Below are 26,986 nucleotides of genomic sequence, written 5' to 3'. Positions count from 1 at the left end.
CTTACAAATAACTCATGAAACATCTTTGCTAAAAATCCCAAATGTTAAGAATCTGGGACGCCTGGGTGGCTCAGTCAGTTAAGCGTTTGCCTTCAGCTCAGGTCGTGATCCCAGGGTCCCAGGATCAAGTCCCGTGTCAGGCTCCCTGCCTAGCGGGGGGTCTGCTTCTCCCTCTGCCTCTGCCTCCTGCTTGTGCTTGCGCTCTTTCTCTCTCTCTCTCTCAAATAAATAAATTTTTTAAAGAAATCTTAAAAAAAAAAAAAAGAATCTTTAATTATGTCTGACCTTATGCTTGGGAGAACCTTAGTACCGTTTCTAGGTATTGCTTCTGCCCTCTTTAGTCATGTCAGAGTCTTTACCAATTATGTTCTGCTTCAGAGACTTTTCCAATTGTCATCTGAAGCCCTTATCTCCCTTTGAAATAGCCCCCAATTTCTGCCTCAGCCTTGTCTATTTGTGAAGAAGGCAACTTCCTTTTATAAGCATGGCTAGCCTAAATACCTTGGGTGTTGTTTTTCTCCTAGCTAGCACCAGAAGAATCACAGAATAAGGTAGCTCATTTAAAACATTTTCCTCATGGTTGTCCTGTTCTCCCATTCAGGAAAAAGATTATTGGTTACCATGGCAACCAGCTTCCACAGCATTCCATTCTAAGCAACCACACAGGTATAGCAGGAGCTTTTACTCAACGTTCTTTACTGTCGCTCTCTGCAGATCTGCATATTTTTCCAGCCTGTTCTCTGTAACTGCTGTTTCCAACAATCAAGCTGAAGTTAAGCCAGGTAATTTTTTCAAAGGCACTGCATCCCTATCTATTCTAAATATTTAAAAAACTCACATATATGATTGTACAATGATTTTCTCACAGCACCAACCAAAAACTTTCTGGTATGTTCTTTAATAAGTCTGGGATTATATTTGCATCTCTTTTATCATATTTTGAAAACAAATAATGAATTTACAGTAAAAATCAGAGCAAAAGATAATTTGATGAGATTATCTCCCATGTGTTCTATATCATATCTTTCCTGAGGATAATGCTCTGACCTCCTTCCCTCCACCACTCTCAAACCCTCTGTTTGTGCACAAACTCAGAAGAGTAAAAATTGTCCTCAATCCATTACTTTGGAGATGCCAAACACTTATACACTTACACCCCTGAGACCATTAGCTACCCTGTTTTTGCTCAGAACATTATTAAAAATAATAAAATATGGTTTTAAACAGGCCAAACACATTTTACTGCCACCCAATAATCTGTTTTATTGTGGAGGAGGTGGGATGACTTTGGAGACTCAACTGGATAAATTCTGTTTCCCTACAACTCTTTCATTCTTTTTGTTATTATTACTTCTAGTCTTTGCTGGTTATTTAGTTTCTTCATAACTACATGGCGTAAACTAGGAATCTTGAGATTTCTATTGTAGGCTGAGATATCGTTTAATCTATTATTTCTACCTATGATTTTATTTGAAGCAACAGTGGTATTTTGATAATTAAAAAGAGGCAACTTAAAAGGGAGTTGCTATTACCTAATGTTAAGCAATTAAAAATAAAATCTGGCTTTAACCCTCTTTCTTGAAAAGTCTTTCAATCTCCTCAATGTCTTTTCATTGAAAAAGACATATCTCATGATCAATCTATGAACACCCCATTGAATATTGCCATCTCCTATTAAGGGCATGGAAGTAAACTCTGTAACTAAAACAGATGCCTTCGCCCACAGGTTCTAAAATCAGAGGGTATTCATAAATCTCTCCACAAATTTTCAGAGTGTAGTGGGAAACAGGAACTGTTAAAAATTTGAAACTCTACTAAAGTACTTTCTACCTCTTCCGGGAAGAGAAAATGTATTACTTTCTAGGAAGCTCACTACTTTAAAAAAACATACAATGGGGGTTGGAAATTCATGGTTAGCACTTGGGTTACATCACTGTTTTAGATGATATTTACTTTTAGATGGAAAGCCATGGAATGGTTCTCTGACCCTTCTCAAAACTGTGTTGGAATTGTTTCAAGAGAGCAGAAAAAGCACTTACTTTATAATTATTATTTTCTGAGCAGATAGTCCATGATACATAAAATGTTTTACTTCTTCCTTTGGGTACACAGACATATGTATTCCCTGATACAGTAATCCCATGCCAGCTAGAAAGAAAAATGGACCAACTATTGGTAGACTTTTCTAGGTTGAGAGCAGAGGCCGACATTAAATCATCACAAAAACTTTGGGTAATTACATCATGATGCACAATTAGATTTACATAGAAAAAAAGCTGCTCTCATTTTAAATCAACAAAAGAAGAGACCGTGTAGCTTTGAAAAGTAGAATCTCTAATGAAGGGTCAGCATTCTAAAAGCAGGGAGGCATCTGACATGCTGTTTTGACAGTTGGGTAAAGATGTGGGGGGGATAAGATTGTAAACCAGAGGAAATTCTGTTAAAAGGACAGAATGAAGTGTTTGAAAATGGTAAAGTGAGAGCTTTAATCAACATGGACTAATGGCAAGAGCAGGAAAGAGAACAGTGATTTAGTTTAGATAGTAAATAGTTTGTGGAGAAATTTTATAGAGTAATAACTTAGTTTATATTTTAATTTGCAAGAGCCAAGGGACGACATTATTTGAAGAATGACAGTTTTATTGTTTTAATATTTTATACATAAGAAGCTCCATTTGGGCGCCTGGGTGGCTCAGTCGTTAAGCGTCTGCCTTCGGCTTAGGTCATGATCCCAGGGTCCTGGGATCGAGTCCCACATCGGGCACCCTCCTCGGGGGGGAAGCCTGCTTCTCCCTCTCCCCCTCCCGCTGCTTGTGTTCCTGCTCTCGCTATCTCTGTCTCTGTCAAATAAATAAATAAAATCTTTAAAAAAAAAAAAAAGCTCCTATTTATCTGAAATATAAGTTAGCACCAGTTTCTATTAATGTGATAATATATATTAGACAAATTGGCAAGCAGGGGTTTGCTTTATTAATCTTTGTTATATCTTAAAAAACGATTTTCAATATATTTTTTAAAGATTTTATTTATTTATTTCACAGAGAGAGACAGCGAGAGAGGGAACACAGGCAAGGGGAGTGGGAGAGGGAGAGGCAGGCTTCCAGCCCAGCAGGGAGCCTGATGTGGGGCTTGATCCCAGGACCCTGGGATCATGACCTAAGCTGAAGGCAGACGCTTAACGACTGAGCCACCCAGGCGCCCCGATTTTCAATATTTCAAATTATAAACAAGATCATGATTTTATAATGTGAAGATAAGCAGAAAGTCTGATTTAGTTGCAAACTGGTCCTAACTTTTTTGGCTGGTGTCCTTTAACATTGGGCAAAAGCCTGGAAAACCAATCTCTTTAATGAGGAATCTTGTGAGTAGTGTAACATTAAAAATTTTTTTTAAAATACATAATATAAATTCCTTAGAGCTTTAGCTTCTTGGATTTAAAACAAATGCATTGATATCCATTTATAGCTCTCCTCTAACAATCACTTTAAAGGTTGGTAATCGTGTGTCCTGGATTTTCCAGGTCACTTCAGATTTCAAATATTTTTTCTGTTGTCAAATGATGTGTACGGATTTTAGTTCGGAAAATGTGGTCACTGAATTTATAGACCAACTCTGAAATAACAATGGCCTTTGGCATTATATAGTAATTCTATTTCTGGGTCATGATTATCAAATTAAACTAAAAGTTCATCATTTGAGACTACCCAATAATAAGCTATCAAAACAATACGGACATTTAAAAACTTTGTAGTAATTGCAATTTGAAAAGCATTCATAATATGATTTATTAACACACATAACTAGTAAATCTATAAATGTCTACTCACCCTTGTCATATAGGAAATGAAAAACAAGCCATATTATAATTACATGCTGTAATTATATGTATTAATATATATATCACATGGCTAGAACTAAAGAATACAAAAATAATCTAAATGAACTTGTGTTAATAGTTAAAAAAATTTTTGGTGGTCTTCCTTATTTTTAATTTCCATAGAATGGACCTCATATTCTTGGTAAACTGGAACTGAGAGGGTATACTGGCATCTGCTAGAAATATGACAGTAATTATGAGTGAACTTTTATTTTTTTTTTTAAAGATTTTATTTATTTATTCGAGACAGAGAATGAGATAGAGCATGAGAGGGTCAGACGGGGAAGCAGACTCTCTGCCGAGCAGGGAGCCCGATGCGGGACTCGATCCCGGGACTCCAGGATCATGACCTGAGCCGAAGGCAGTCGCTTAACCAACTGAGCCACCCAGGCGCCCTATGAGTGAACTTTTAAAGTTAAGATTGTCTCACTATCGTATGCCAAAACGTTGCTTTTCTGCAAATGAAAATATTTAGATCATTTGATGGCCTTCCTTTCTCCAACCTCAATTACTATCTTTTATAACATTGTACCGCTTGTTCATAGTTTGCTCTTTATTCTTTCGTGATTTGGGTAACCACTAAGTGAAGAAAAAAAGAAGTTTTAAAGTCTACTATGTCCAGAATGGCACTTAATAACTCTTTCAAAAATTAAGATGATTTTTCCCAAGTCTTGTTGGAAATGTATCTATCACCAGTGATCAGGCTCTCCTCCTCCATTTCCGTGCTAGTTGAAACTTGAGAAGCCCGGGGACGCTGCTGCAAGAGAGGTGAGAGTGGGAGATAGGAGATCACCCGCTTGACACTTCGGCACTATTGCTACGAATGATTCACTTTTGTTTGGCACATTTGTTGCAGGGAAATCTCCTCCCGCCGCTTCCTTCTCGGGAGCTCCTCTCGGGCTGTCTCCTGTGCTTTGGCCTTTAAGGAGAACCGAGAGCAGGTGGGCACAGAGGCGCTCACCGAGTCCTCCTCCCCCTGCTTCTTCCCTAATTTAGCAGTACTTCCGGCCGCGTGACATCATCCCCCGCACCCCGGTGACGAGAGCGGCGGGTGACGTGTGTGCGGAGAGGAGCGCGCTGACGTTGCTATTTAAAGGTCCTCCTGCGGGGAGGATGGAGACACAGCGCGAGCACCTGGTGTGGGGCGCGGAGGCGGCTGTGGCGGCCGGGAGCGGGGCCAGGAGACAGCGGAGGAGCAGAGCGCACGGTCCGCCCGCCGCTGGCCACTAGGGGAGGGGGGGGAGGAAGGAAGGACGGCCTGACGGACCTGCCGGCTGGACTAGCTCCCCACGAGGGCCGGCTCGGCCCCTGACCACCAGCCTTCCCGCCACCCTCGCAGCGGCTGCTTTCTTTCCCATCGCCCGCAGGGCCCCACCGGGCCCTCGGGACGGGTCAGCGCCCCAACCCCCGGCGCCGGCTCGCTGCTCCGCGGCGGCGGCGGCGGCGGCGGTGGCCGCCTCCTGCCCCCTCCCACGAGCGGGGGGGAGGGACCGCTCTCGCCCCCGGCTCTCCCCGCCCCCTCCCCGCCCTCCGCAGCCCGCTTGGCCGCCGCGCTCGGCTCACGCGGGCGGCGCTGACCCGGGAAGCAGCGTCCTCTGCTCCGCGAGCGGCCGGTGGAGGCGGAGGCAGCGGCGGGCTTCAGGCCACCCGGGCCGGCGCTGCTCTGCGGAGCGAGAGCTGGAGGCCGGCGGAGGTGGGCGGTGATGGAAGTGTGAGGAGGCGGCGGCGGGCCCGGGGACTGTGAGGCGGCGCGTGGCGGCGGCGAGGAGCGCGGGTGGGGGCGCTGGAGCAGCGGCTCTCCCGCGGCTTCGAGCCCCGCTCCGCGGCCCCCGACGCGGGATTAGCCGCCCGCCTCGACGCGGGCGGGCGCCGGTTGACCCTTCAGCTCAGTCCAACGCCGCCGCTCGGCCCGCCCTGGCGCTGGGAGCGGGTGCCGGGGACAGCGTGGGGCTTGGCTCTCTGATTCATTCATTCTCCGCCGCCGGCAGCCTCAGACCTGCGGTTCTCCGAAGAGAGGAGGGAAGAGGGGCAGCCGCGAATGAAGGGCCGGGCGCGAGCCGGGCTCCATTGTGCTCGGCGGCGCGGGGCGGGAAGGGGCTGAGGGAGGTGGGATCGGGCCCCCTCCCCCTGCTCCCCAGCGTGCGCTGCGCCCCCAGCCTGCTGCCAGCCTGGAAATGGCTCCGTTTATTCTCCTCGGGAGAATGAATCGATCCTGCCCAGCCTTCTCTTCCTCCTCCCCACCTCCTCTCTGCTCCGAGTCTTAGGAGGGGAAACGTTGAAAAGACTCCAATGTGGAGTGCCGTGCACATCGCGAGCTGTTGGGTTTGCACCTCGAGGAGATTTTTCTATATAGCTTTTTCTAACGTGACCGCAGGGAAGCAGTGGCATTACTGCTTTTAGGATTTTTATTTTCTCCTAGGGATCTCTATAAAGTGCACGTCGCATTGGGTTACACGCTCCACCCCCAAGGGAACTGGTGTGGTGGAGAAATTTGAACCCGCAGCCTTAGTAGCCAAAAGGCCGAGTTACCTGGCTTTCCCAGAGTGTCGAGGAGGACATGAGCGAAATGACCACCGAACTCATTTTTTATAGGACTCGGTGAAGCTGGATTCTGCGTTTTCCGACAGACACGTAGACTCATTTCGTGGAATAGAGTTGACCGCTGTCTCCTCCGCGCAGCATTTTAACTCTAATTTAAAGCAAATGCCACCTCTGTTCGAACGTTTTGGTATCTACGAGAGAAATCATTTTACCTAAGGGAACTAATTGAATTGTCAGCACCACTGAAATACCTCCAGAAAAGGATCTCGGGGGGTGGAAAAGCAACTGCGAAATAACAGACGGAGAAATTCCTTTGGAAGTTATTCTGTAGCAGAAGAACAGAAACTTCAGAGCAAGTTTTCATTGGGCAAAATGGGGTAAGGATTTTTGTGCCTAACATAGCTTTGAATCTGTTTATATGTGTTGTTGAGCGGTGGTGGTGATTGTGTTTTATGTTTTCAAACAAATTAGCTACTTTGCTAAGCTGGTCGTACGTTAAAAATGTAGCTGTGTTAACCTTTTAACAAGTTATTTTTATAGAGTGACACCAGAGGTCATAATTAAGGAACATCCATAATTTGTAACCAGACTATAGTTTTATTAGTAATATTTAGGTAGGCAACACATTCTGTACTTTTCTGGTCAGGCTGCTGCCGCAGTTTGTAATTAAAATCATATTGTCAGGTTTTGTTGCCCATATCTTAGAAGTACTGCGTTCTCTCAGTACTTTGAGAATAATCAGTTACACAAGGGAACAATTGTAAAGGAATGAGTGGTTGGACTTCAGTCCTTGAAAATGATCCAGTGTAAATTGTGGCCTCCAATGTGCCCTCTGTTTTGCCCTTGAATATCCCAAGCTAACATGCAGGATTGATTTATTGGGGCATTAACACGAAGGTCTGAAATTTTTACCGATGTGGTCTTCCCAGTGCCAGTGCACTTGGTGGATCGGAGCTTGAATAGGAAAAAGCTAATTTTCTGTTGAAGGAACTTGCACTTGTTCTCCATTTCTGCTCTTAAGCTCAGGTCTTCGGTTTGTGTTAACAGTGTCAAGTCTACACCTTTCGGTACCAAAGTCAGCCAAGAGTGTGTTTTCCAACCTTTCATTAATTCTTCACACAGTAACTTGATAAAATGCTAGTGACTCTTTGTAATGTAAGCCAGAAACTCCTAATGTATTAATGGGGTAATGATGTAGTCATTTCATTGACAGATTGTCCATACTTTTTGTCAGAGGAACTTCCAGAATTTTCTCTTCTCTCTCTCTTTGTGGTTGAACAAACAAATCTTAAGTGTAATTAAGGGACAGGGATTGAGAGGATAGACCACAATTTATTGTGACAGTTTAGGGGGATGCACACCTCCACTTTCTTTTTTGAAACTTTCAGAGGAAAGTTCTTGGACAGTATTACCTTTTTTTGTTGGAGTTAGAATTTGAAGTTTATTAACATGAAAAAGTTTGAAAATGTAGAACATATGTCGTAGGAGTTCTTCATCAGGAACTAATGAGAAAGTGATAATTGTTTTTGAAACTTAAATGGCAAGTGATGAGAATATATATAACTTGCATGATTTGGGGTAGTGCTAAGCAATTAAAATACCTTATTCTTAATGTTGCTGCTATTTGTAGCTTGGTGATCTGAGGCAAATTATTTAACCTCTGTGGACTCTTTGTTATCTGTAAAATGAAGGCATTAGATGATAAGCTTTAACATTTTTTCCATTCTGTAAAATGAAATTTTTTTTTCTTCCTTTCTATTTTAATGATTACTAGTTGGTTTCTTAAAGTAGATCTTTCACATGCAGAGATTGTTTTCTCTAAGCAGTTTTTAGCACATCAGCTGCAAAGCAATGGCATTTAAAAGTGTTTTGGATGAATTGCACCAATTTTAATAAGGGAAAATACGGAAAGTACTGCTATTTAAAACCTTTGAAATACGGCTTCCCTTGAGAATCTGCAGCTCTTCTGTTTGAAACATGTCAGAGAAAAAAAAAAAAGTGACAATTTTTCATGTTGAAGGCTGCATTCTCTCTAGACTGTAGATTGGTAGCATCATGGAAGAAAATTGGTTTTCCACAGTCTTTAAGCTGCATGATTGCTCATCATTTTACCAAGGAAAGTTTGGGATGAACTTGCTACCAAGGGGGCTGGTATTTAAAATATGAAAATAAGCCCCCAAACACGGCACACATTATTGATACTTCAGTATAATTAAATTTATTTACAAACTGATTTATTTGTTTTTTTCCTAATAAAGTTTAGACGTAGACTAGAGCAGAAAAAGCATTTCTGCATTAGTTTTCTGAAAGTGTGTGTTTAGGGCTCACTGATAGTGATTTGTTTCATCTGAGTTGTCAAGAGAAGCTGAATGGGTGGAAATAGGAGAGAAGAGAACGTAGAGAAGGCATTTGTGGAAGTTTTCATACTCGGTAGGTGTTTATACCTAATAAGTGTTTGTGGAATAAGGGTAGCCTCCTGTACCTATTTAAACCAAAAGAAAATGGTGTGTGTGGTTTTTTTTTTTTAATTTTATTTATTTGAGGGAGGGAGAGAGCATGTGCACACGAGCCTGTGCATGAACAGGAGGGGAGGGGCAGAGGGAGAGGGAAAAGCAGGCTCTCTGCTGAGCAGGAAGCCCAATGGGGGGCTCAAACCTAGGACCTCGAGATCATGACCTGAGCTGAAGGCAGATGCCCAACCAACTGAGCCACCCAGGTGCCCCAAAAAGAAATGGTATTTTAAGTGGCTTTTAAAGTTTTATCCAGGCAATCTTAAATTACCTTACTTTAATGGGTATATAAAATTTAATATTGTGAGTGACGAGTTTCACATTTTTTTAATGTATTTTTGACTGTTAAGTTATAATAAGAATTTTTCTTTGCCTTAACTATGGATATAATTGCAGATCTAGGGGCAAAGTTTGAGCAAAAGGAATTCTTTTTCTTTTTTTTTTTTTGAGAGCGAGTCCGCAAGCCTGAGTGGGGGAGGGGCAGAGGGAGAGGGACAGACTCTCAGGCAAACTCCCTGCTGAATGGGGAGCCAGACACAGTGCTGGATCCCAGGACGGTGAGATCATGACCTGAGCTGAAATCAAGAGTTGGATGCTCAACTGACTGAGCCACCTAGGAGCCCCTAGGAATTATTTTTATCCTTAAAGAAAATGGGTGATGGGGCGCCTGGGTGGCTCAGTCGTTGGGCGTCTGCCTTCGGCTCAGGTAATGATCCCAGGGTCCTGGGATCGAGCCCCGCATCAGGCTGCCTGCTTCTCCCTCTCCCACTCCCCCTGCTTGTGTTCCCTCTCTTGCTGTGTCTCTCTCTGTCAAATAAATAAATAAAATCTTTAAAAAAAAAAAAAAAGAACGAAAGAAAATGGGTGATGAGTTTAGGCAGAAAACCAACCTGGCTCCTGTAATAGTAGTTGATGAACCATTGTGGAAATGGAAAAGAACAGCTGAAACTGACAGTTGGCAGTCTGTCAAACTATCTTGGATGCTGCCTGAACTGTTTTTAATTACGAAGGCAGTTGAAGTGTTGGCTTGTGAAATAGGTGAATCAGACCCCCTAAAAATGAGAGCATTCATATATGTGAGATAAAGTCTGTAAAAAGTTGCACAGCCCCGGCAAGGAGAGCCTGTTAGGTACAACCCCCAGTCCTCCCAAGTAGTAGCTCATAATGAGAGCTGTGAGTCAGGAACTATTTCAGAGGCAATAGAAATCAAGTAACTTCAGTGAGTTACTTCATGCTACCTTTTGTTTTGCATAGCTCCTATTGACAATTTAGTGCCATCCACAGGGAATAGAGAACCTTCCCCTCCTCCCTTGACACCCTATTGAAAGTTATTTATAAAATGTGATTCTCTATGCTAATAAGGTCTATTAGTGCTCTTCTGATTGATCTCACCTGCCTGTGGGAACCTCTGGAAACCCTTTTCTCTGCCTTTCCCCTGATAACTTCCTGAAGCATGGAAGTGGGTGCTGCTGCATTGCAACCTGACCTGAGTCCTTTCTTTGCTGAGAGAGGAAGCTGACACCTTTTTCTGCCTCAGGCTACTGGGGGCTGAGGCAAAAATGTGGAAATCTTGATTCAGCACTGGCATATGAATGGCCTTTGTTGAAAAGGCAACCACTCAATCATTTCTAACATCAGAGAAGTTAGATGCAAGTCCTAATTCTTTGTTCATTTTACTCATTTTGAACCCCTTTCATGTGGCATGTTCAGCAGCTCAGTGCTCCTAATACAGAGACTCGTAAAATTTGCTCCTTCCCTCAGAGAGTTTATAGTTTAGAAGCTGGGAAGACAGGCCTGAAATTAGAAAGTACAGTGAAATGTCTAAGGGGCTACATAGAAATACAAAGTATGTGTAGCATTAGCTCCTGAGGGAAGGATAAAAAAGCTTTTGTGGAGGAGGTAATAGGTATTAAATAATGAAAGCTGAGAGCAGGTGGGCCTTGTAGACAAATGAGAGGCCATTCAAGGCAGAGGGTACAGTGTGATTGACAGCACTGAGACTAGGAATTGCAACAAAGTTGGGCTTGACAAACTTGGCTCTTTGGGCTGTGGTAAGAGATAGACCTAGAGCCTTATGCAGGGGCCAGGTTAGAAGGCCTGTGGACCAAACAAAAGCTGGTGTATTTCAAACTTTTTTTGGCAGTGACCCATTACAGTAGGATACACATTTTTACCTCACAACCTAGTGCACACATAAATAAATGATAAAATGTCACAAAATAATACCTTTGTGTGATGCGTTGTAGTATTTTCTATTTTTAAAAAAGAATGACTTTTGAGATCCAGTAAGTTGATTTAACAACCAAGTGCTAACAACTGGTAATTTGAAAAACACTGCTCTTGGCTGTGGGAGTCACTAAAAGGTTTAAAGTAGAGTAGTTACATGAAGGGTCAGGGAAGTAGGATGAAAAAATAGTTTTAAAAATCGTTGAGAATTTGGTTTTGTATGTTGTATCCTGTGGAAACACTGAGCTGGAGCAGTGAACTGTAGCTAGGCAGGGGAAATGGATAGCTGAACAGGGCCTAGAAATTCCAGGGTGGAGGGAAAGGAGGGATGTTGGTGAGTTGTGTGTAGTTGTCTGAGTGGGACTTTTTCAGGATTAGGACATTTCATGTGCAGGGGTAAAAATGTAGGAAATGGCATCATATATTCCTGGTTGAGCTGGTCATTTGGATGGGCCATGAAATAGTGAATGTGAGAGTTTAAAAAGGACTTTCTAGCTAGCATACAAATTGCATGGAAAGTAAGAGAACTCATTCCCCCAGCAAGTAATTAAAGGATATTTGGAGTTGCTGGTAAGAATTGCCTTGTAAGCTGAAAAGTTACTTCACCTGTGACTAAGAATTATAATTTTAAATCTATCAATATAAGGATGTCAACCATAAAAGTAGAAGAGTTTGCATATTTTGAGAAGAGGTGCTTTCCCCCCAGTTTATTAAAATATAATTGACATATAATGTTGTATTAATTTAAGGAACACAATGTAAAGATTCAACACATATGTCGTCTGACAGGATGACCAAAGTAGGTGTATTAACATCCATCATCTCACATAGTTACAGATTTTTGTTTCTTGTGAGGAGAACTTTCATCAGAATAGGTTTATTTTTTTTTTTAATTTATTAATGGAATAATTGAGCTCCCCCCTACTCTCATTGATATTTGCAAGAACTCATTTTTTGTCTTTAGGGATTTTTCAAGGCAAGATCACCCTTGCTCTTTCCACATGTCCTTTTCCCTTGATTTATAACCTATTGTTCCATATAGTGAGGGCTTTTAACTGGTTCCTTTCTGCCCTTATTTCTTTTTATCTTTGTGACTCCATTCCTTTTTCTCTTGTCTAAGTGACATAGCATGTATAATAGCAGAGGACCTTCAAGGCTTTTCCCCTGGCTACAATGCTTTTACCCACATGAAGGTGCTGGAAAAAATTAAAGCCCGTTCCTATTCCCAAACTCCCCTCTCTCTAAACTGCTTCTGCAGTTTTCCCTCTACCTCCCAGCTTCAGTTTGCTTCAATGTTGGGATTGGCTGTGCTCATCCAAATGCCCCTCCCCAAAAGAAAACTGGAGAACTTTTCTTTTCCAAATTTGGTGGTAATGGCCACCAATTTGGTAATGGCCTACCCATCCATTCTCAACTGATATAAAACATGATCTCTATATGGGATAACAAATTAGCATGCCAAAATGTAGGAATATTGTTATTTAGATTTACAAATAAGATATTTTATAATATCTTAAAAAAAATACTAGGGGTGCCTGGGTGACTCAGTCATTAAGCGTCTGCCTTCAGCTCAGGTCATGATCCCAGGGTCCTGGAATTGAGCCCCACATTGGGCTCCCTGCTCAGTGGGAAGCCTGCTTCTCCCTCTCCCACTCCCCCCTGCTTGAGTTCCCTCTCTTCCTGTATTTCTGTCAAATAAATAAATAAAATCTTTAAAACAAACAAAAAAAACCCTAGATCCAAGGGCACCTGGGTGGCTCAGTCATTTGGGCATCTGGCTCTTGATTTTGGCTCAAGTCATGATCTCAGGGTCCTGGGAGGGAGGTCTCTGCCCTCACTGGGGAGTCTGCATGAGATTCTCTCTTACTCTCCCTCTGGCCTTCCCTCTTGTGTTCTCTCTCTCTCAAATAAATAAATCTTAAAAAAAAAAAAACAAAAAACAAACTAGATCCTATTCTACAGTTTTAAAAATGAAAATAAAAACTTTTTTGAATAGTTACATATTTAACAGGGCATAAATTGAGAGGAGGAGAATTAAGATTATGGTACTTGAGTATTTGGACAAAGCTCTTAGAATGTATAAACTAGTCAAGGTCAGTTATTTAAGTATCTTTGTAAATTAATTTGGGGGAGGAACAAATATTAGAGGTGGGATTATTTGGGAGACAGAATGGATATAGTATATGATGTTGTTGGCTCTGGCCTGAGGTTTTTTTGGTTTTTTTTAAGATTTTTATTTATTTGAGAGAGACGCAGAGTGAGCATGAGCAGGGCAAGGGGCAGAGGGAGAAGCAGATTCTCCATTGAGCAGGGAGCCCCATGCAGGGCTTGATTCCAGGACCCTGAGATCATAACCTGAGCTGAAGGCAGAGGCATAAATGAACGAGCCACCCAGGCATCCCTGGCCTGAGGTTTTTATAAGAACTGAAGTAGTGATTTTGAGTAGCATGTTAAGATATGGTTATGTTATTCTTAAAAACAAAGTGTAGACGTTAATCCTCTTAAAAACATCCTTATTAATCCTATTTTTATTTATTTCACTTATAATCTTATTTCCTTTATTTTGATTTCCTGTCTCTAGAATGTAATTACTAAACCTTCACAACAAACTTGCAGACCTGTCATGAGTCAACAACTGTACACACTAAAAATTCCTTTTCCAGATAGAAATATAGAAAGGATGTGTTTAGGGGAAAATCTTAATTTTGGTTCAGCACAGTAATTTAATAATTTTGAAATGAAGTCAACGTATCAGAGTAGTGTGACTTTTTTCTTTTTGGGGATTACAGAATCATGAAAGTTGGTTTAGGCTAATTACCTGAAATATTATTCATGACAATTAAAGGATTGACAAAAGAAACTGTCGTTATAAGTAGTTGGTAAACTCAGTTTAGTTTTAAGTGAGTGTCTCAGATAAAAAGATGATTAAATCTCAGAAGGTCCAACCTCCCTACTGCCATGTGTTTTTTTTTTTTCTGACCTTTGGTGTTTAGTTGAAATACATATTTTTAGTTCCTAGATTGTTTGTTATTTAGGATTAATCCAATTTACTGGACAAAAAAGTAAGGAAAATGAATTCCAAATACTTAATATTTCTTGATACAACTTTTAAGAGATTTTAAATAGCCTTATTTCTCAGTAAGGACTTTTTTAGTTTAAAGAAATGTGCAGTTTCTTGTTTGTGTTGCATATTTGTAATGCCTTATGATTTGTGGCTCATACAGTAAAGTGACCCTGTAGTTTATAAGATTCATTAGTTTGTGCAATAAGTGAGATTTTCCTAGAGATCAAAAAGACTTCTTGTTTCTTTCTTTCCAAATCTTACTGACTGGGCATTGCAAGGGTAGGTAAAACTTCTTTTTTTTAAGATTTTATTTATTCAGTTGACAGAGAGCACAAGCCGGGGGATCGGCAGCAGAGGGAGAGGGAGAAGCAGACTCCCTGCTGAGCAGAGAGCCCAACGGGGGGCTTGATCCCAGGACCCCAAGATCATGACCTGAGCCGAAGGCAAATGCTTAACCGACTGAGCCACCCAGGCGCCCCTCTTTTACGATTTTCTTAATAACATTTTCTCTAACGTTATTATAAGAATACGGTATAAAATATACAAAATGTGTTAATTCTTATCAGAAAGGCTTTTAGTCAACAGGAAGTTATTAGTAGTTAAGTTTTAGGGGAGTCCAAAGTTACAAGTGAATTTTCCACGGTGAGGGGTTCAACACCCCATAACCTACATTGGTCAAGGGTCAACCGTATTTCATTTATTCTTCCATCTTGTTTTAAAAAGTTTTTAAAAATCTTGCTTCTCTGGTAAGTATAGTTTAGAATTAATTTTACAGAGGCATCTTTTTAGTGGCCTTGCAAAGGAAAAAAAAACCTAATATTCTTTCTCATGAGGTTTTTTCCACCTAATGCTTTTGAACCCACTATGGCTTTTGTGTAGCTAAAAGAATTTTATTTTATTTATTTATTTTTTTTTTAAAGATTTTTATTTATTTATTTGACAGAGAGAGAGACCGCGAGAGAGGGACTACAAGCAGGGGGAGTGAGAGAGGGAGAAGCAGGCTTCCCGCGGAGCAGGGAGCCCGATGCGGGGCTCGATCCCAGGACCCTGGGATCATGACCTGAACCGAAGGCAGATGCTTAACGACTGAGCCACCCATGCGCCCCAAGAATTTTAAATATGTGGAACTAACATTTGACTTAGTTAAGAACTGAATTTCATTTACATACAACTGTCTTTTCTAAGGTAGGCTCCCAGAGGAAGGCAAAAAAATAGTTTTCTTTCTTGTATCAGAAAATAAAATTATAAAATACCCCAAATTAGCAACCTAGTCAATATTTTTCCTTCATTTATCTTTACACTTTTTCTAGTTTTTGAAAAGTTACCTTAATCTCTTATCAGCTAATATTAGCTTAAAAAAAAAAGCTTTGCTTTATAGACATTTTCTTTTAATATTCTTTCATAAAACATGAAACATTTCCATGTTATCTTTGACAGAGTTTGGCAGTAGTTCCTCAATGCAGAGAGCATTTGTAAGAATTGAGGACTTTTTGTAAAGTTACCAAATAAGAGTTGGACAGAAATTAAACACAAACAACTAGTGAGGGACCACAGATAACAAAGAAGCTTTCATTACTTTCATTTTAAGTCTTGTTTATTATGTCATGTCTATTGACACATCCGGACCCATGTGTTTACATGCCTCAAAAGTCCAGAGGGCTCTAGAAGAGAGTCTTTGACTTTTTTCTCCCCTCCTAGAAGGGAGGAAATTTGTCTCTCCCTAGGAGAGCCTTCACAGAAATGTGCAGAGAACCACAGCTCTGGTATATATCTCTACAAGTACTATACATTGTGTTTGCTAACCATCTAGTTCAGGGTATACCACACATGTTCAATGTAAGTTAAAAGGATCTGGGGAATTAGAACCCATGTTTCATATACAGAAGATCCTGATTCCTAGCAATTAGGTATACCTAATTGGATGTACCAGTTGTTTTTCTGATCGTGTTGTTTTTTTTTTTTTTAGATAAATTGTTGGATCTTTTCAACTTTACATTTAAGCCTGCCTCAGTCTTACTGAAGTAGTTATTGTCTTCTGTTTCGTTTAAGTGTTTATAAGTAAGTTTAAGAGGGCCATTCTGAATAAGGTTTTTTTGTGTGTGAGTTGGAATTTTCTGTCCTAGTTACTTTCAGTTTCTCCCATTAGACTCTTAATACCATTTCTCTAGGAAATTATCTTAAGTGGATTTGACTATTAAAGAACTCAAAGTACTGATATTAGAAAATTTCTGTCAGTCACTTTTCCTTCATAGAAGGGAAGTCTGTACGTTACTAAACTTACATTAGGACGATTACTTTGAACCTATCAACATATTTGAGTGTGCTTAGCCTATCCCATTATATGCTTCCCTTTTGCTTATTCTTTTGTAAAACTGCCATTTTTTCTTCTACTCTGTTGTTGGGAATCTTTGTCACATGGGTTTTAACATTAAAATTCATGTGCTTTGTGTAATCACCCTGCCAGCTCCCAAGATGTTTACAGAGTGAGGATTCTACCTACTCTTGTTTACTCAGTAGCCAGGGATCTGTATACATTGAGCTGAATGGGAAGACTCCCAAATCACCCTTAAACTCATCTTTGAGGTTCTATTGATTAAAAAAAAAAAATTGTTCTAGATCTTGCGGGCTTTTTCCTACTCAGCTGATAATATATAGAATTTTAGTTGTCTGTTTTCATTGTTGCTTCCATTAAATATTTTATTAATGCTGAATTGCTGTTTATTGCTATGCCTATGTTAGTATGGGGAAAAGAAAAAGGCATTAATGACAATATTACTATTGACTTTTATTTGGTAACATATTAGTATATTTTGAGTCATTAGTATATGTTTAGTAGTTAAACTATTCATGTGGTAGGAAGCTAGCCTGAAGAATGTTTTGAAAGATGGTGCAGTGGTCAGTTAGAAACCAGAATGCAAGATTGTGTATTTTCTGTGACCTCAACTACATAAAATGCATTCTGTATATGCATAAAAGTACTTGAAAAAATTTCTTAAAGTGCTACCATGTTTATTTCTGGGAGGTATGATTGTGAAATGTTTGAGTTTTTCTGAATCTTTCAGTTTTTCTGTGATGAATATATTAAGTTTTAGAACTTATCTTGGGTTTTAAAAGTGAGGGGTATTTTAAAAAATGCTAATATCTACAATACAAATTGTCAGAATCAGTCACTATTCCTACATACAGATACTTATGTATTTGACCCAATTTTAACTTGCTTTTATTTTATTTCTTTTTTTTTTTTTTTTAAGATTTAATTTATTTATTTGACAGAGATCACAAGCAGGGGGAGTGGCAGAGGGAGAAGCAGGCTCCCAGCTGAGCAGAGAGCCCTTCGTGGGGCTGGATCCCAGGATCCTGGGATCATGACCTGAGCCGAAGGCAGACTCCAAACCGACTGAGCCACCCAGGCGCCCCTTTATTTCATTTTTCTTTTCATGATGGATTAAATAAGTAATTACTCTAATGATAGTAAAAATGGTTTCTTGTTTTTTACTTGTAAGGAGTCATCAGAGTGTTAGTATTAATCTACACTTTTTATGGATCAGGAGACAGCTCAAAGGGAATATGTGACTTACAGGAGGTTATGCCACTATGAAATGGGAGAGGATGTGCTAGGTCCTTAGCTCCTCAGGCTCTTATATTAGTTCAGTGCATCCCAAATGGATGCTCACCTACATAGAGACTCATTTAGAGAGAGGTTTCTAAACCCCTCATAGCTAAAAGAAACATTCTAACTTAGGGTAAGCTTGGTATCTTAGTGATGAGTTCATTAAATGTGTCTTGTTTTCCTTTTAGATGGTATGGAAAGAAACTGCATTCTAATTTTAGTGTAATTAAATCTCTGCTCATGCATTAAATTTTGAATACATTGAAGTCTTTCTCAGAAAAGACTTGATGTTATTTCATGTGCTTGGTATAAAGTTTCCAAAGTTCATATTAAATTGTAAATTCCATCAGTCAGAGCCCTGTTAACTGCCCTTGTAGTTCCTGGGCCATGAGCCTCTGAAATAACTTTAAGTAGTCAGGGTCTACTTTTCTGAAGACTCCAGGCCAGAAACAGAAATCTTGAGATGTTATCTTGGAATACCTTCCCTAGGGCTTAATGCTGGGCCAGGAGAGCCTTGAATCATCATGAGATAGCTGTAAGTTACTTGATTCCCTAGAATTTGTAAGAGAAAGTTGGACCATATTTTATCCAGATTTCAATTGTTCTTTCTGAATTATTTTTCCTAGTGGTCCAAATGCTATCATTGGCTGGGCAGAAAAGTGTGTGAATATATAAGGTAGAAGGCAGTAGGGATTGGTGGAGACTGTGGGAAAGTGAAGAGAACAACACATCCTGCCTAAAGTCACTCATACCCAATTTGTTCTAAAAACCCTCTCATGAAAGAAACACATCTGAAGCCTAAGACCTTAAATATTTAGGATCTGCCAAGTGCTAGTGGCTAATCTTGGATGCAGTAATTTTGGAAATGCTTCTTTAACTTTTGACTGAAGAAGGAAGACCAGAACATAGTAGGGCAAAAGCAGAAATTAACATTAGATTAATAGTTCTCAATTTTGAGAACTTCTGTTTGGTAAATGAAGCTGACCAATGTGAGAAACTTTTTGTCCATTTGAAAACTCAGTGATTCTTGAAGCTTTTGTTTTTTCTTTGCTTGAAATTTGCAAAAATTACAATTCTGAACTGGGGAAAATCTGTGATTGAGCCTCTCATCTATTTTTTTATGAGCTAAAAGATCCAGGACAACTTGAAACTGATCTCTATCTTTTTAAAACCTGATTACTTTAGGCAATACTGACCAGTTAAGCCCATTTCTTGTTCAGCGTTAATTCTGCCTTCTGGTATTACTAAGTGTATTATTTTAAAAATTACTTGACACTGCTTTGACTTCTAAAGTTCTATGCATTTGGAGGAAGAATGATTTTCTTTGGGGTTGTTTATTCTGCTTGGATATCCTTAAGTTTGTCCACATGCCATAGTTTTAGGTTTCTATTGCTGTGACAAATTACCACAATTTTAGTGGCTTAAAACAACATACGTTTATCTCACAGTTTCTGTGAGTCAGGAACCTGGCACCTTAATTGGATCTTCTCAGGGTCTCACAAGACAGCAGTCAAGATGGCAGCTGGGACTAAACACACATTTATGGATCTTTGTCATCTTCAAAACTAATGTGGTTGTTGGCTGAATTCATTTCCTTGCATATGCAGAACTCAGAAGCTGTGTCTTTAAGGCCAGCAGGAGGAGCCCCTTTCCAGTGCTTCATCTTTGAAAGGACTCACTTAAGTAAGTCAGGATTACCCAGGATAACTGGGCGATCTCCCTTTTGGTTAAGTGAAAAGTCAATAAATTAGTGACCCTGATCACCTCTGTGGTATCCCATCCTATTCCACCTTTCTATCCATACTCAAAGAAAGAGTTTTATGCAGTGTGTCCACCGGGAGGCAATAATCTTGGGGCTATCTTAGAATTCTGCCTGCTACCCCACATCATGTGTCCATGGATGTTATCCAAATGCTCAAATATCAACATATCCATTCCATTTTTTTTAACTTTAAAAAAATCTATAGCCCTCTGCAGTCCTGATGCAGTATAGATTGGATACTCTAGGCATACTATGTAGTTCTCATCCTAAACCTTCCTCTCTCTATATTCCTATTTATTTGTTTGCAATTATATCTTCTTGTTCCTGGACACGGTTTTCTTTCTTGGTTTACCCCTTTGTTTTACTGAAGCTCATTTTCCTGTAGTTACCTGAAAATGGCTAGGTAGGAGATGACTTTTGAGACCAATTTATTGAAAATGTCTCCTCTTGGGGCGCCTGGGTGGCTCAGTTGGTTAATCGTCTGCCTTCGGCTCAGGTCATGATCCCAGAGTCCCAGAGTCCTGGATAGAGCCCTACATTGGGCTCCCTGCTCAGCGGGGAGTCTGCTTCTCCCTCTCCCTCCCCTGCTCCTTCTCTCTCTCTCTCTCTAAAATAAATAAATAAATAAATAAAATCTTAAAAAAAAAAAAGTCTCCTCTGCCCCCTCCTTTTTTAATTGAGTCAAGATCTCTAGAGAGGAAATGATGTCCTCTCATTATGAGGGCACTGACCTATTCAAGTGTCTTACAGTGTTCCTGTTGAAAGCCTGCTTGTTTCTGATTCCTGTTCCTTCATGTATTACGCGCCCCCCCCCCAACCATGAAAGGTTTTAGGATTTTTTTTTTCTCTAGTGATCAGAAATGTCATGATGATATGGTATGTGGGGGGGTTTGTTTGTATGTTTTGTTTTTTACTATTTTTTTTACCATTTGCTCTTTTGGTCTTTTGGGCCATTTGAATCTGGTCGACTTCCCTAAATTTGGGAGATTTTCTTCTATTACAAAAAAATCTACGTAAACATTTTCTCTCTTCTGTTTATGAATTTTCTGTTAGTTGGATGGTAGACTTCTTTTTGTCTTTTCTACCATCTTTTCCCTTTTATTTATTCTGCCTCATAAGGAAATTTTTTAACTTCCATCTTCTAACACATCTATTGGATTTTTAATTTCCGTATAAATTTTAATTTGCAAATGCTCTTTCTCAATATCTTATTTGAGGACATTTATAGTGTTTTGAAGTTTTGTTTTCTATTCCCTAAATTCTCTTTTTTGCGTTCTTGTATGTTTTGTTTAGTTCCTATCATGTTGGAAACTTTCCTGGAGTATCTGGTGATACTCAGCTATGCATTGGAGTGAGATACTGGAAAGCTGATTCAAAGCTCTTTGTGACTCAGTGAGGCCTGTCCTTAGTGGACTTCATGTTCAGCATTTAGGTAGTGGTCTTTTTTCTTGGGTGGTCCCCAAGTGTCAGTAAGTAGAGGTCTGTTCTCTGAGATGGTTCATTTTATCTAGAGAATGATCTTCCAGTATGTATACCGCTTGGCATTCTGAAAGCAAGGTATTTTCTTCTGTATGTAACCTAAGTGGCATATTAACTGCTGTAATCCGAAAAGCACAAAGGGGAGAGTTTTTGAAAGGCCATGGTTTAATAGGCAGCCTTTCTCTTAATGCTCCTATTGTAGGCCCCGCCCCACCTTTGTCTTCTGTTATTGGGGGGGGGGGCTCTATTAATTGTTCTGTTATTTAAATTTTCAGTCAATTCCCAGTTTTCAGCCCTGTGCCTTGTACTCTTCTGCAGCCCCATTGCCTATAAATTCTAGCCAGCAAGTTCACTTATTAGTTCCCTCTTTGCAGGCAATTTAGTTTCCTTGACTTTGCCAAGTCAGGTAGTATTCCTTCTTTTAAAATCCCATCTTTCAAAACTATATTAGAATTACTTACGCACTGGTGTCACTTCTATTCTTTGATGTTAATAGGTTTATACCTTGTTTTTTCCTTCACTTACATTTTAGTGGAATTTCAGAAAAGGAAGATAAATGTATGCAATTAATTGTTATGTTTACCCAGAATCACTGAGCCTTAGCATTTGAATTTATATAAGGTGTCTTTCAGAATGTGTTGACACTATTGATGATTAATTGATTAGAATTTGGTAAATGATAGTGTTGACTTTCTCAAAATCTCTCCCTGTTACCAACACCTGAAAACTCAATGCATGATGTAAGATAAAATTAAAAAGTTAAAATTGATCATCCACCCAAACCTCAGCAAAACAAAGCACTTACTCAACTGTTTTGGGTAACTAAGGCATCGCTGCAGTTTGTCCCCTAACACTGTGGCTCTTGAGCGCTTGTAACAAACATTAAGCACTTAATTTGTGCCATGAGTCATGCTAGGCATTGGCAGTACAAAGATGAGTAGACAGCCACGTAAACAAGAAATTACATTACTGCTGTAATAGAGATGCACATTGTGTTTGAGAGCACGGAGGAGGAAGTGCCCATCTGCACCTGGTAAAGTCAAAGAAAGCTTCACATAGCCAGTTAAGTTTGTTTTGAGACTTAAAGAAGAGGTGAGTTGATAGGGAGGGTGGGTAATGGGAAGTCGGAACATATGTGAGTGGATATTAGGGCAATTCAGGAAGAGGGGTGGCACTTAAAAGTGATGTATGCTAGTTAGAAAGTTAAGGTAGTTTGGCATAATTCATATACAGTATAAAAGCACACTTGATTAAAAGTTCGTTCAGGGCCATATGATAACTATGTGTCATATTAGAGGATTATATTTTTCCTCTAAATTAGTGGTCTCCATATTTTTGAAGTGCCCATATCAATAAAAGACTTGAAGCATATTCCTTCATGTGTATACATTTACATTAAATGTTCTGTGTGTGTATATATGTACATACATAGTTATCATAAAACAAAAAATAGAAATGAAAGAGGAAAAAACTTTACCCCACTTGGAGGCCATTGCTTTAAGTGATAGTGAGCAAAGGAACAATTTTAAGCTGGTAGAGTTATTACTATGTTTGTGTTTTATATTAACTACTCACGTTGTAATATGGAAGAAGTTTTGGACTTGGGGGAGGGAAATGTGTGTGAGAAGTGTCTGGAGGTCTTGGAGACCCTCAAGTTTAATTGTGCAATAGGTTAATTATAGCAATTTAGTTAAGAATAATGGCTTGTGTTAACATAGAACAGGGGCTGAATTCAAAAGAGATTTATGTAGTGGTACATAGGAGTTGACAATGAATTGTATAGATAGAAAGTGATAGGAGATTGGCTTGGTCAGCAGTTAGTTGAGATAGGGAACCAGGAGAAGTTTGCAGTGAGGTGAAATGACAAATTGGGTAAAAGTTTATATATTTATGGCTGTCCATGTGGGAGTGTCTTCTAGTTGGATATCCAGGTCTGGACTTCAGGTAAAAAGAACTGGGCTGTGGGTAGTTTTGGGAGTCAGTAGAATTTGTGAGTATTGGTTGAAACTATGAATGTGGATGAGCTCATTCAGGGTATTTATAGAAAAGAGCAGATGAGGTCTCTCTAGGGGAATAGTCATTTAAGGGACAGGCAAAAGAGAAAGCTGTCAGGCTAAAACAGTGAGAGAATAGGGCCAAAAAGCCAAGAAAAGAAGTTTTAAGAAATGGGTAGCCAGGATCAAATGTAGCAGAAGCATCATGTGAAGCTAAAAGTAGCTCTTAGATTGGGTGAGAGATCTATTATTTTAGGAAACCAACCTAGTAAGTATTAAGTTTGCCAGAGTACCACCCATTTCTTAACATTTGATGTCTTTTCTGTGGAAAACATCCTGAAACCCAGTGCTGTGCAAAGTATTGGAGCTCTTCTGAAGTCTGGGATTACATTTAATATTTATCTTCTCATTTCTCACTTGTGCCCTATAGACCTACCATACACAACACACAGGCACTCATTGCATAACCAGAGTGTAGAGGTGTGTTTACATTTTTTCTTCTTTCTGGGAAAGTCACAGAAGTTAATTGATTGGCATAAGCACTTGAACATTGCTCAGATTCCTACTAAGAACTCAGTAGATTACTATTTTGAAAGCAGTTTTGTAGCTTTAACTTATCCTGTCTGTCTTACTCTTGATAAATGTAAATATTTTTAGTCTTTCTGGACAGGGTAGGCTTTTGTTCTCTTTCTAGTCACTCAGAGTACCTGTACTCCTTTGCTGATCTTAATCTTATTATCATGACAGCTTGGATAGCATTTTATTTTATTTTATTTATTTATTTATTTTCTTAAGATTTTATTTATTTGCGAGAGAGACAATGAGAGACAGAGAGCATGAGAGGGAGGAGGGTCAGAGGGAGAAGCAGACTCCCTGCTGAGCAGGGAGCCCGACGTGGGACTCGATCCCGGGACTCCAGGATCATGACCTGAGCCGAAGGCAGTCGCTTAAACCAACTGAGCCACCCAGGCGCCCCAGCATTTTATTTTTTATGGGGACTTTCATGCTGAAGGAATATGGCTTAACTTGTGAATTGAGCTGTTTTTCTTTTTTATAGAATTAAGAATCAGGCTTCAAGATGAAATAAATTTTACTTTATACTTTGTTGTATAAAGTGTAATGACATCATCAAACTCTAAATTGATGGCACTTGTAGCATTTTTTTTTTAAGTTTTTGTTTGTTTGTTTGTTTGTTTTAAACTTAGGAAGTAGATTTTCAGCCACAGACGATGTGGTAAAGCCTAGCATGGCACAGGGTGGTTTAGCAATCAAGTGAGGTCTCTTGAGCCAGCCAGTGACTGAATTTAAATTATTGATCCTCTTTAGCTCTGTGATCCTGGGCAGGTTACTTAAGTTTGTATGTCTCAGTTTCCTCTTCTGTAAAATGGGGATGGAATTGTGAAGATTAGAAGATAAAATACAAGATTAGAAGATAAAATACAAGCAAAGTTGTTAGAACAGTGTAACGCACATAGTAACTACTCAGTAAATCACAGCTGTTATTACTGTGGCTTTTACACAGTTAAGCTTCTGGTACCCAACTGAATTTTTTTTTAAACATCTAAATAGGGAACATGAAAAAAAATTTAAGCTTTGGTACTACTGAAGGCCAAAAATAAGTTGATGGGATTTTTCCATCCTCTTCTCATCAAATACCCATTAAAATCATCCCTCCCCTGGGTGGCTCAGTCATTAAGCATCTGCCTTCGGCTCAGGTCATGATCCCAGGGTTCTGGGATCAAGCCCCACATGGGGTTCCCTGCTTGGTAGGGAGCCTGCTTCTCCCTCTTCTTCTCCCTCTGCCCCTCTCCCCCTACTCGTGTTCTCTCTCTGTCTCAAATAAAATCTTAAAAAAAAAAAAAATCATCCTTCTCCTCTATTTTATGTCCAAAGCAATTATCTGTTTAATGTTCTAATTTCATCGATTGTCTTGAAATATTATGCTGATTTGGGGGCCTTGATGGAATCATGAAAATATTACTTCTCAGTAAGGAACTTGAGGTTTGAATATTGTGTATGATAGGAATAATCACTCTAATTCTACTATAATTTTATAAGATAAAATTAAATAAATCAAATTTAAATAATACCGTTTTTATGAAAACTGTAGTTAAGCCATCTTATTGATCATCTTATTAAGTTTACAGAAAAGTACTTAAATAGCTGATTTGGTCTTTTTATTAAATATTGGTCACCAGTTATGGGAATCTTAAAATCAGATATTGTTAAATTACTCAGTTTGGAGTTTAATATCTGAAACGTTGAGTTAAAAAACCAACAAAGATAAGACGTGATCTATTTGTGAAGGACATATAACAACATAGAGAAAGGGTCATGGTGAAAAGTTCATAATATTTTGGTGTGGTTATCAGATTATAAAGTCTGGTCTTTTAAGTTCACTATTTAGGATGTTTGATTTTGGGCACTGTGGACTAAGTTTACCCTGTGAAAACTCAAGAGACTGAAACATAAACTGGAATGGCAACTTACTAGTTAATTATTTATGAATAAGTCATTAAAATTACATCCTCTCCCACAGAAAAAAAAAGTGCCACAGTGGGAGCCAGATTGTAATCAGAAGGTTGCTTGAAGGTTGTACTTTGTTGGCTGTCCAGTGCTGCGACTTATACATTGATCTCGACTTGCCACCCAGTTACATCAGGGCTCCTTGTCCTTCAGAGAGTGCTAGAGGCACTGCCTAACCACCTCTCAGAAATCCCTTTTTCTAACTTACATAGTTACCTGCTTTCCTGTTGTGTCTTCTTGAAGAAGAAAGTAAAACACTTAAGGTTTTATGCTTAGTCATTAGCCCAGTAATTCCTGCCTGAGTTTTCAGCATCATCTTGGTTGGATTTGAGTAGTGTAGATAGATTCCTAAATTTTTATTCTTATTTTTTAATTTTTTAAAAGATTTTTTTATTTGAGAGAGAGTGAAAGCAATCAGAGAGAGAGAGGAAGAAGCAGACTGGCGGCTGAGCAGAGAGCCTGATGTGGGGCTTGATTCCAGGACCCTGAGATCATGAAGGCAGATGCTCAACCAACTGAGCGACCCAGGTGCCCCTACATTTTTTAAATTTAAACTCTGTGTTATGGAAAGTTTTAAACATATAAAAACCTAAAGAGAACTGTATAATTAACCCCAATGCATCTTTCACCGTGCTTGAACAGGTAACATACATATGGTATATATTGTTTCATTTGTACTGCCTGTCCCCCTTCATATTATTTTAAAGCACGTCTAGACATCATATAATTTTACCTATAAAATTGCATTTGGTTGATACATTTCTTCAGTCTTTCAATCTGTAACAGCCACCTATCTCTAATTGCTGTTTATTAAATTTGTCATCTAGAAATTTTCCACATTCTGGATTTGGCAGGCTGTATTCTTATGGTGTCATTTAACATGTTCCTCTGTTCTCTTATTTCTGGTAAACTTGTAGCTAAATCTAGGCTTGACTGGATTCAGCTTTGAATTTCCCCCTTTCCCCTCACAAGAATATGTCAGGTGGTGTGGTATTCTTCTGGTGTGTTGTATTACAACAGAAGGCACATAAAAATTTCTTGGCATTTCTTTTTTTTTGTATGTTAAAGTTGATCGTGGGGCTCAGTGTCAATCATCTTGACCCATCCATTATATTCTTTGCATAAAACCATTATATTGTAGTTCTTCTTAATTTATTCTCAAGGAGTACTTTATTGTCAAACATTATTGCCTTTCTTCTAATCTGTTTTTCACATGCAGCCAGGATGATCTTTTAGATATAAATTGAATCACATACCACTCTGGTTAAAACTCTTCAGTAGTGTCCCATTACTCAAAGACTAATACCTATACTTTCTACCATGTTCTATAAAAATCTGCATAACCTGGCCTTGATCTGCCTTTCTACACTTCATTTTATGCCATTCTGTCCTTTGAG

At 39.4% G+C, this 26,986-nt stretch overlaps 1 protein-coding gene across 2 annotated transcripts in view; it reads left to right on the top strand.

Annotated features, from left to right (window-relative positions):
• The first annotated feature begins 5,101 nt into the window (after positions 1–5,101).
• HOMER1 (homer scaffold protein 1) overlaps positions 5,102–26,986 on the top strand; it is a 127,013-nt gene continuing 105,128 nt past the window's right edge. For both annotated transcript variants that reach the window (XM_045897235.3, XM_064596287.1), the window contains exon 1: positions 5,102–6,795. In XM_045897235.3, coding sequence (XP_045753191.1) covers positions 6,791–6,795 — 5 coding nt within the window. In that variant the 5' untranslated portion in view covers positions 5,102–6,790. The remainder of the gene's footprint in view (positions 6,796–26,986) is intronic.

This window comes from Mirounga angustirostris, unplaced genomic scaffold, assembly GCF_029215605.1.
Source record: "Mirounga angustirostris isolate CCGP_5_RB_7025 unplaced genomic scaffold, mMirAng1.0.hap1 SCAF_7, whole genome shotgun sequence".
NCBI classification, from domain to species: Eukaryota; Metazoa; Chordata; class Mammalia; order Carnivora; family Phocidae; genus Mirounga; species Mirounga angustirostris.
This window is presented reverse-complemented; position numbering and strand designations above follow the sequence as displayed.